The 11,634-nt window shown below is 44.9% G+C and overlaps 1 protein-coding gene across 1 annotated transcript in view; it reads right to left on the minus strand.

Moving 5' to 3' along the window:
* DOCK2 (dedicator of cytokinesis 2) overlaps positions 1-11,634 on the minus strand; it is a 445,944-nt gene that overhangs the window by 93,741 nt on the left and 340,569 nt on the right. Inside the window, 1 exon segment of the mRNA XM_014587766.2 lies at positions 552-630. Within this exon segment, the coding sequence (XP_014443252.1) occupies positions 552-630 (79 nt within the window).

Raw genomic sequence — 11,634 nt, forward strand, 5'->3', positions numbered from 1 at the left:
TTTTTTTTTAAAGGTGATATGTTTGGGACTAGCAGTTAGCGTAATGGCTATGTCACTGAACTCCCATGTAGTCAACTGTGGTTCATGTCCTGGACCCGATGGCTTAAAACTCAGGCCGGGCGCGTGTGCGTGTGTGCCCAAGATCCCGAGAGGAGAATGGAGGAGAAGGGATTGTGGTGTGACCAACCACCCCGGGGGGTGATTTCTCGCTTTCTGTCTCTGTATCTCTCTCTATCTGTCTGGTGAGCACATGCGCCCTATAGTGAAAACCTCTCAAAAAAAAAAAAAAAAAAAGGTGATATGTTTTCCAAAGGTGGTGCACACTCTGACAAGATTCTTTCTACAACCACATTTGCATATGCTGCTCAGATGACCACTGTGTGATCAAGCCCTGGGCTATCCCTCCCTGCCCACACTACCCTTGGGAATCCCAGAGACGCTAGCACACCACACCTCCTGCAGGCCTTGGAACGTGTCTGATGGTGCAATCAACCCAAGATGCTGGGGGATGCCTGGGAGCTCCCAGGACAGCTCTGGTATCTCATACTCACCTGGAACTCAAAGTTCGTGTGCTCCAGAAACTTCTGGTTCATGGTTTCTGCGAACTTGTTGATTGCTCTCAGGAAGACTCTAGAAAAGGAGAGAGGGTTACCAGACTATTTGAGCAGGTTCCCTTAGCCTCCTTTCTCCTTGTATCAGACTGAAATTCACTTACCCTCGCTCAGGAAAGACCAAATGCAATTTGGGGAGGTCAGTTGATGCAGATAAACAACCTAGCCTAGGGCCCCATTTGCTTTGTAAGAACTCAAGAACTGCCTGACTTCTTTCTGAACATTTGCATTGTGTTATGCTTCATATATCATAATCTTATAGCAGAACGTTCATACATCTAGGAAAGATCTAAAGAAAAATCAGTCCCTCCTGAAACAAACAAATAAACAGCAGACCACCAAATCCTATCTCATTCTAGAGAAAGCTGTCAGCCACAGTTTCATGGACATAATTTCAAAGGTTTCCCGAGATGTATATACACAAATGACATATTAAGGATATCATTTTGATAAATGGGGTTCTACAATAAATGCTGCTTCACAGCCTGTCTTCTTCACTCAACAATAAATTGTGTGCTCTTTTCATGCCAATGAACGCAGATATACATCATCCTTTTTAATCGCTGAAGAGCATTCTACTATAGAGATGTAGCACAGCTTATTTAATCAGCTTTTTATTGATGGACCTTCTCATTGTTTCCCAGCTTTTTCTGTTATAAACAACCTTCCACTGATCACTCTTCTGCATATATCTTCTACCTCCTCCATTCACCTCTTCTCCAGTCTTCTCCTTAAGTGATTATTCTGGTAAAATGTTGCGTGTTTTTAGCATCTGGAGACCTGTTGTCAGACTGCACTTCTTCAATGTCTTCCTGTCCAGCTCTTCCTCTCCTTCCTCCCCGCCAAGTTCTACTTACTGGTCTCACAGCGTCTCATTTCTTCCCCTTCATTCTGAAGAGTCCCTTGCCCTCTGTGACAGCTCCACCGTTATCAGTCACCAACCTCAAAGGCTCCCCACTGCCTGCACAGTATGTCCAAACTCTTTATCTTTCCCTGGACATCACTTCCCTTCATGATCGGACCTGGCCTTCTTTTCCAGGCTTATTTCTCGCATTACTCCGTGTTTCTGGTTATTTTCTTTGTGCCAAATGCTCCTCTCTACTTAACCTCTGAAATCAGGACCCTCCAGTCCTTCCTAGTCCTGATCCAAAGTCTCTTCTTTCAGTAAATTATCCACCATTCACCCTAATCTTCAGTGACTGACCCCTCTCATTTCTGAGGGTATTCCCTGCACCCATTTATATCACATTTACTTTCGAGCTGCCTAAATGCTGCCAAATCTCTTCTTTTAGACTATGTGATTCTCCAGGGCAGGGTCTACTGCAACTCCTGCCCCCCCCAAAAAAAAAAAAAAAAAAAAACTGCACCTCACTGCACTTCCCTATTCCAGCATTCACCTATGGTCTAAGACAACATAATATTTATAAGAATCTCCTCCACTGGACTGCACTTCCCTGGGGATCAGAGACTGCCCCCATCAGCTCATGTTCTTCTATCCATACATATCTGACTCCCAGGTTTATGTCTCCATCCCTGACCTCTGCCCTGAGCACCAGTCTGTATTCCAGCTCTCTACCCCATATCCCTATTTCAATAACTAATAGACACCTTAAACTTACATGTCAAAAAGTGAATACCTAGCACCTGCCTTCTCCACCCCCAAACACTGCTTCCTGTGGTCTTCCATCTAAGGTCAGCCAACTCCATTCTTCCAATTGCTCAGAGAGGAAGAAACAGCAACTTTGGTAATGTCCAACTTGCATCTTTATCTTCCATCTACACTTGGCCTGTCAGCACATCCTCTTTGTGCTTTCATTTTTAAAAAAATTTTATTTTTAACTTTATTTATTTTCATTATTCTTCAACTTTTTACCAGAGAGAAACAGACAGAGTGAAAGGGAGAGTGAGAAAGCAACACACCAGGTCGGGGACTTGAACTGTGGTCTGCTATGTGGGGGTCCAGCACTACAACCACCACTCCACCTGCTGACTCTGCTTTGTGCTACTTTCAAAACATCCAGACTTCAAGTACTTCTCATCACCCACTGCCACTGACTTGAATCAGCCATTGTCATTTCTCTCCTAGATGTCTGTGGCAGCCTCCCAACTGCAGTGTGTCCAACTGTGGCCAGTTTCCTTTGTATGTGTGTGTTTGTGAATCGTAGAGAGCAGGGACCAGACCTTACTCATACCACTGCCTTTCATTTTTGAGTTACAGTGGTCAGACAGCATTACAGTTGTCTGCTGAGTGACTACCCCAGAGAAGATGCCTGTTTGGTCCACCTGAGACACAGAGGAAAGCTAATAAGAAGCATTGATGAGTATGTTATCACTGAGGGAAATAATTGGGGCTCAATTCTGCTTGGACACCTCTAAGAGACTTTATAGAACACACAGGGACATGAGAAGTCCTTCGCAAGGGGTAAAGAAGCTGGGTTATTTGTCCACCAACACCAGTCCCTCACTGGTTGAAATTTGCTCCTATGGACATAACCCTGTTGGCTTGCCTGGCAGGTGGTCTGGGCACTCTGCAGCCAGAGAAAGCTCAGAGAAAGAGAGAAAGAGAAAGCTTTCAGGAAACATGGGGAATGCCCACTGAAGCTACAGGTATGTTCGGGGAGGGACAGGAGTATGGGTAGGGGACTGATAGCATTTGCTACCTCACACTTTGCTTATCAAGAATGCTGGTCCAGGTGTTTAACAAACATATAAATGTTCATTGAACAAAGTAGGCAGTATATCCTATGATCCCAAAGCAGGCTGGGATCACAGAATTTGGAAACACACACAGTTGGATGTGATTTCTGGCTTTGCCATTTTCCAGCTGGGTAGATTTGGGACGTGTTAACATTACCTCTGAAGTTTCAGTTTCCTCCCTGTGAGGAAACTGAAATACCAGGAATGTAACCTCGTTTGCAGGATCACTGCAGGGGTTAGTGGGTAAATGCATGATAAGTGTCAAGCTGAGAACAGTGCCTGACATATGGTGACAATAGTGACACAGTAGCTAAGGTTGCTCTGGACCCTTTTGGATTACTTCATTCTTTTAAAGACAGGAGTCAACACCAAAGTGAACAGACAGAGAAGAATGAGCAGTTAGCAACCAGTTCTGAGGCAGGCAGGGTCATGCAAAGCCAGAAATAAAAATCCCACAAAATCCACTACCCCATTAAGCTGTCAAAAAGTGAGATTTCTTTGGTTTTGTTATTCTGTCATTTGCTAATATGCTTTTGAAACGACATCTACATTTTCCCCTTAAAGATTAGTTATCTGATTCCCCAGATGGGAATGCATTGAGTAGTTGTCACATTATGTATAAACAGTTCGGAATTCCGGATACAATGCCAACAGAAGGGGTTTTATACATTCTCAGCAGCAACAAAGCTATCAGGAGTTCCAGTAACAGTCCCTGTATTGGTTGTCAGCCTAAACCCAGCTCCTGCTCTCAAAGTCAGTACGATGGCTGGGAACCAATCGGTCACCTCTCCTGAAGATGTGGATTAGTGGCCAGTAGGGGATGGCAGTTAGTCAAGGTTCCTCCCTCTCTCTGGATTCTTCTGCAGTCACTTAAAGGAATCAGAACAACACTTAACTTGGGTTTCCTATGTTTGGGTTTGGAACAGTAGGCCTTTCTTCTTCTCACTTTTCTTCCATTTTAAAAAGTGATCACACTTGGGACCAGCAGTTAGTGTAATGGCTATGTTGCTGGACTCCCATGTAGTCGACTGCGGTTTGCATCTCGGACCCCATGACTTAAGACTCACGTCGGGCACGTGTGTGTGCGTGCCCAAGATCCCAAGAGGAGAACAGAGGAGAAGGGATTGTGGCATGGCCATCCCCCCTGGGGGGTAATTTCTTGCTTTCTGTCTCTCAGTGTCTCTCTCTCTGTCTGGAGAGCGCACGTGCCCTGTAGCAAAAACCTCTCAAAAAAAAAAAAAAGTGATCATACTTAAGGCTTAAACACTAATACTTGAAGTGGGCCGGAATGAAAATACACTCATCTCTCTGTTACTCTCAGCAATGTACTCGAACTATTGAAAACAAAGTTCAGCCTGACAGTCACGATGCTTAGCGGGCTGTGGACAAATAGCAAAAACCACAACCACGACTACCGACTATGCACCAGGCCACGCTAAGTGCTTTCCATGGGTTCTTACATTGTCCTTATTCTCACATTCATTCCCTGAATTAGATATTATTTCCATTTCAGAGATATGTGTTTAGTAACTTTCCCAATAACACAGCCGTGCATGCAGATTCAAGACTAAAACACAGGCATGCTGCCTTTGGCATCCATATGTTTAACCCCAATGCTATTTTGTCCACAAGGTAATCTCTGTAACTCTATAAAAACCAGGCTATGAGCTCACTTTATAAATAGTAACAATGACAGGTGTATCGGCAGTTATCATCTGTATGCCCTGTGCTACATGCTCTCTAGACGGTATTTCATTTACTTCTGTGAACTGAGGTAGTGCTATTGTCACATCCGTGTAGCAGAAGAAGAGAATGAGCTTTAGAAAGAACAAATAATTTATCCACATTCACACAGCTAAGAAGCAGCAGAGTCCAGACCCAATCTCAGGTTTGTCTTTCTCTAAAGCCTCTGCAATTAGCCAGAAGGGGACAGTGGCTCCTTTGAAGGTCAGCCTGCCATGATGTTTCAGCCCTGGCTTGTTCCTGCTTATGCTCACCATACACGGAGTCCCTTCACATTCTGCTAGCTTGCCTACAACTGGCTGGGCCCAGGGCCAATACTTGATTCAAGGCAGTCTTTCATGGGCTGGCAGACAGCCCCAGGGTGGTCTTATGGATAGGACTGCCCAATGGGGGCACCCAAGCCTGGATAGCAATAATCAAATTCTTTTAGCAAAGCAGGACAACCACGGAGAATGCAACAAACCTGGGCCCTGAGTAGAAGCCATGAGCAGATGACCATGTGAGGAGCCAGAAGTACAGGGAACAGAGAAGTCAGCTATAGTGAGAAGGTACAGGAAGGGAGCCGAACTCGGGTTGCTATCCTAAAAACTGTTCCAGGGGAGCCCTCACTGCAGCCTCTGACTCAAGTCCCCAGCTTCCTACTTCCCTTTGTGTGGCAGAACAAATCCTGTTCAGGAGGCACCCGACTCGCTATGTTTTACCTCTGAGTGACCCTAGGTACATTGCATGCATGACTCCTTGACCTGACCCAGGAGCATAAGCTGCACACAGACTTCTACAGGTGCTAGAGAAGCCTGCCTGGGTCCACTTCCCATTCTCAGCCACCCTTGCGAGCTGTTGCCTTGACCGGGTTGATTGACCTTTGTGCATCTCAGTTGGCCCCTCTGCAAAATGGGCCCTATGTGAAGATGAAATGAGATGCAGCATGTGAAGTCAGTGGCCCAGGGCCGCACACACAGCAGTCCTCAGTGAACGTCAGTCAATATTATGATTCTGCACTGCCACCACCTAAGGCTGTGGGCCAGGAGGCTTGAGACTGACAGCACTCCAATATGACAGCACAGTACCAACCCACGCCCACAAGTGTATGATGTGAATAAAGAAGGGAAGGACTGGGTATGCCCTTCTGGTGGGAATCACCAAGAGGAATAGGAATCCCTTTCCCCTTCTCACTTTGGTTCATGGGATACAGTTGATCCCATTGGACAAAACTTGAAGAAGAAAATAGAAGAGTTGGCCAGGGAATGGGAGCTCTTATCCCTCCCGGAATGTACAAGATGTCCATTATCATAGAGCCTTTACATTGTTTCCCTCAGAACACATGGAATGTTCTATGCATCAAGAGACGAGAGAGAACCAGTTCACACACCATTCCCCACACTTTCTGCAAAATTTGGGGTTCCAGCTAGAGATGCAGCAGGCTCCCAGAGCTTGGACTCCTATAGCCAGCTGGACATTGAAATTAGGTGTGATTTTCTGGTAAAGAAACCATGTAAAGGACTCTCTCCCACTGAGTGACATAGATTAGACGAGGTTGGGACTCCAAAAAGGAATAGTTCCTGCAAGTTAAGGTAGTTAGGACAAAGGGGATGTGAGTGTCTGATTTGTCAGCACTAATGGAACCACCACGTGACTGCTAAGCACTGGCCTACTCACTCGCTCTTAGAATCAACTGCCAAGATCCTACTGTGCACCTGCTCTGTGCACAAGACAACATTAGACCTTGAAATGTGTCACTGTGAAGGTAGACAAGATGTAGGTCAGAAGAGCCTCTTCTGTGTAGTATTTTGGATACACTCAGATCATAGGAATATAAAAATAAAAATAATAATAACATTTATGAAGTGCTAAGCACTGCTCTAAATATTTAATGCACATTATTTCATCTTATTTCCCACAAAAGTGCTTTTTGACAAGAACTATTATTAGCCCCATTTTACCATGAGAAAAACTGCATCCAGAGTGGTTAAGTAATTTGCCCAAGGCTTTACAACTATTAAATTGTAGAGACAGGATTTGAACCCAAGCGGGCAGTTATAGGACCCAACTTCTCTGTGCTGCGTGCAGGTGCTCTCTGGACCCTGAACTCCGAACTGCGACTATGGCACTGGGTCATATTTCACAAGCATACTTACTGTCTCCTCTGCCCACTGTCTCCTCTGCCCATAGCTTAAATGAGCCTGTGCACTGCCCAGAGCCCAGGATGCTCAGGACTTGCAACACATATTTGTTGATTAATTGCATCCAGAAAAGCTTTCAGGGTGTAAATCCCCAAACCCCCTCCAAATGTTGGCATTCCAAGTCGAGGTGCAGATGGTAGAGGGGAAAAAGAGATTCCCAGGCTTGATTTTGTTAATTTATGACATTGTAAAAAATCTCAATCATTTTAAAATTAACCACATCATGCAAATCAGATCTTACCGAATGCTACATCTTACCCAAAAGAAAAATGCTCTGACAGGAAGTGTTTCCTGCAGTGGACATGACACTACGTCTGTACACGAGTACGCGTGCACAGAGGGAAGAGGGGGAAATCCGGAAAATGCCTCTCTCTGCCCCCAATGAACGGAAAAATAAATAACGGGTGACTAATATCTACCTACCTACGTACACATATCCTAAGGGATAGCAGAAAAGGTATAAAACAGATACATGATAATAACGGATGGAATAGTGAAAAGGAAGGAGAGAGGGAAGGAGGAAAACAGAAAGGGAGAGAGGAAAGAAGGAAGTTTGTCGTAATATTCAGGCTAATGGACCCATAAAGTTTGCCTTGGCCACATAAAGGAGTTGTAAAGTTCTGGAGAAGAGAAAATGGCGCTCTGGGAAATACTGATCTGGGCCGTCACAGTGCCTATTCTGTTTGTCAAAATTATGTTGAACTCTTCCATCAAGTTGCTGCACGACCCTGGCAAGTCGTTTCACCCCTTTGGCTTCAGCCGTATATCTCTACAACACTAATACAGGCCTCGCTGTCTTACAGAGAAGCAGTAGGGGTTAGAAACAAGGGTGCCAATAGAATGCCTTCTGTTTTTCATTAGCAATGCGACATTGAGTAAGTTACTTATCTAGTCCAGGCCTCGGCTTCCTCACATGTAATATGGAGATTACAATAATTCTACATCGTAAAGTTGTGAGGATTAAATGAGCTAATACATGTAAGACATTTGCAACAGCGATGGATCTAGGAGCTTCCTAAATGTTAGCCATTGTAATAACACACAATATGCAGGGAGAGAGGGTTTCAAGTGCTTTATAAATAAAGGGATCTTTGTGAGCCGATGATGAAGGGAATCTACCAGCTAAGCTATGTGTCTTCAAGGAGAAAAACAGTCATCTTTTCCAGGTGACTTTTGTACGTGTCTCTCTAGTCCAAGGCTAAGTTTGCTGTCATCACCCAGTGAGGCAGTGCTCCTGGTTAATGAGTCCTTCCTTAATACAAGACATCGAGCTAGGGAATAACTCATTCTACACACACACACACACGTACACATGAAACGGAGACAACCATCATTCCCATTTTACAGGCTGGGCAATTGGTGCTGCAGGAGGTCAAGTGGTAGCCCAGGGGTAGGAGTTTGTGTGGTCGAGGCCACGATCCCCCGATCCTGTATCTATGATGGATACCTATGCACTTGCCTGCCCGACATTTATCCCTTTCTGGTAACAACTCCTAGGTTTCCATTTGAAGACCTACACCCCCTGCCTCCTTCCTTCTCCCAGACTTTGTGGTTTTGGTGGAACTGACCATACCTTTCCCAGTTCCAAAGGTAGGCCACAAGCCCCAAGTCTGACTTAATAGCACCTTTTACTCTGCTGGCCACAGAGGTAGACAGATGGACGTGTAGCCCAGGCCAGACTTCTGAAAAGTAGCCTGGGGGATTTCTGCTGCATCTCCTGAAAAAGAAGCCTTTTCTTTCTATTGGGGTTGCAAATCCCACAAGATATGTATCTGCAACTTCCAGAGCCTACTTTCCTTACTATGAAGAGAGAATCTGACTGAGAATGAAGCCAACAGAGAGAAAAAGCAGAGACAGAGAAACAGATTCCCTACAGCATTGTTTGAGAACACACATCCATGCCTGAAGCCATACTTCTGGGTTCTTTTAGTTATGTGATCCAATACATGGTTCATGTTTTTTTGCTTAGGCAAGCTTGAATACGATTTCTTTAAGAATTATCATCAATAAGTACCCTTTGGATAAATAGATTTAATTATATGTATTTATGAATGTCAAGCTCCCTACTAGGTGCTGGAAACGGAAAGACAAATTAAGCATAGTGCTTACCCTCAAGAAGCCCATTCTGTAGTGATAGCGGTATAAATAGCTTATTTATAATTACTTTTATGAAGAGATGATTGTAGTCGGTAGGGGAAGTTCTAGATAGTAGGGACATTCTAGAGAATGTGGACACAGAGCAGCAACAAACTGCTACCATGAGGGAGCCCTAGAGGGATCCACAGAGTGGGCATTCCATGGTGAAGAGTTTGAAGGATACTTTCATGCTGAGTCTGGTCTAGAAGGGAGCAAAGATGCCAAGGCAGACTCATAGTTTGTGCAAAATCACAGAAAAATGGAAAAGTAGCGATTGTATCTGAAAGTGGGGGAGAAAGAAATGACCTCTGCTGCACCTCCTGGGGCTCCTATTATTTGGCAAAACTCCAGGACATTATCAATCACCAGAAAACAGAGAAGGGGCGCACGTGCGGTTTAGAAAGAGGCTACCTCAACGCCTAAACTGAAGATGACTGAACACTGACTGACACGGGCATGACTAGCTACATTTGGGGGGCTCAGAGCACAACAGAAATGCAAGTCTCCCTGATAAGAAGTTATTAAAACTGTAAGGATGACTCCAAAGCATGAAGCCAAGCACAGAACCTTTTGGAGCACAGGGTCCTATGCAACCACCCAGGGCACATGCCCAGGGAACTGCCCAGAAATTGGACTAGCAAGGGGCAGGCTTCTGTTCCATGGTGTGGCCTGGGCCCAAGTCCCACCAGCACAGCACAGCCCCTACCTATGTGATGCAAACACGGGGAGTCAGGACACTACGTTACGGCTGGCCTTCCTCTGCTCACCCAAAGCACAGATGCACAGACACTTCTTTCTGCCCTGACCCACCCTTCTGCCCCTCCACTGGCCCCTACAGCTGGTCCCAAGAGCACCAGGGGCAGTGTGTCTATAAGGTCACATGGTGGGCACATAGGACCCAGATAGTGAAAGAACAGCTTTTTGGAAGATGGAAGGTAAGGATGCAGACTCTCTGGATTGGAGTCAGCTCCTAGGCATACAGGAGATAGAATTTACTATGTAAGTGTTTATAGTCTTTTCTTTTTCCCTTCCACTAAAAAGACTTCTCCTTTAACCTCTTGAACTTGTCCCCTAATTCTGCCCTCCGGGAATATTTCTGTCTTCCAGCCAGTGCTTGGCTTTTGTGATACAGAGCAGAGCAATGGGTAGAAGGAGTAAAACCAGAAGCTGCTGTGAGATAAAGGCTTTCCATGGAACAGGCCTAAAACAAACACAAGAAGCCAAGGAAAGGGAGCAATGAACGAAAGAGGTGTGGCAGAGGACTGTTGTCAAGGAATTTATGGACGGGATTTGAGAATAAGTTTCTGAGAGAGACTTGAGGAAACGGCAGTGTGTGAAACTGAAAGCTAGAAAAATGAAGAAAGAGACGACTAAGAAATAATTCCAAGTGTTCCGGTTTGGATTTCACATTGACAAAATGATATTCGAGATACAGCAGTGACAACTGAGCTTGTCTGTAATTACTTTTATCTGAGGTAGTGTTAAGCCGTGTGGGATCCAAATCATATTCTGGTTAGTTCCGCCAACATCCTGTGAAGGGTTAATTGCTACTACGTGTACACAGAGAGGTACCAAGTACACCCCAAGCAGTTCCACGGGCATCTGTGCAATGCGGTTTCTGAAAGATTCCTTTTAGAAGATCATTCCATCATATTAAAATCTGACAAATTCCACAACACAGAAAGCTATTCAAACCCAATGCTTCCTAAATTTAGGAAGCTTCCATCTGTCACAGAGTGTATTTTATTATTTTTAATACATTTTAAAATAATATAATTTTTTAAATGCTTTCCTAAGCTCTTCTGTCTTGAGAGTGTATAGAAACGTTCTCAGACAAAGTGTGATGTTTTAACTGGGAGCTGAGGACTGGAGAAGTGGAGAGGCCTTTTTGAATAATTCAGCAAGAGGTTCTTTGGGTTTAAATGGAGAAAGAAAAGGGGTGTGAACACTTTCATTTTTCTCTCCCTCTCTCTCTTTTTGCTAGAGGGCGCATGTGTTCACCAGAGGGAGACAGAGAAAGGGGGAACAAGCACCCCATTATGGGGCATGATCATGCTGCAATCCCTTCTCCTCCATCTCTCCCTCCTTTTGGGACAGTGGCACACATACACACATGGCCTGCATCTTTCCTTTCCTTTCCTTTCCTTTCCTTTCCTTTTCCTTTCCTTCCCTTCCCTTCCTTTCCTTTTCCTTCCCTTCCCTTTCCTTTTCCTTTCCTTTCCTTTCCTTTCCTTCCCTTCCCTCCCCTCCCCTCCCCTCCCCCTCCC

The sequence above is a fragment of the Tupaia chinensis genome, unplaced genomic scaffold, assembly GCF_000334495.1.
Source record: "Tupaia chinensis unplaced genomic scaffold, TupChi_1.0 Scaffold000234_1, whole genome shotgun sequence".
Classification (NCBI taxonomy): Eukaryota; Metazoa; Chordata; class Mammalia; order Scandentia; family Tupaiidae; genus Tupaia; species Tupaia belangeri.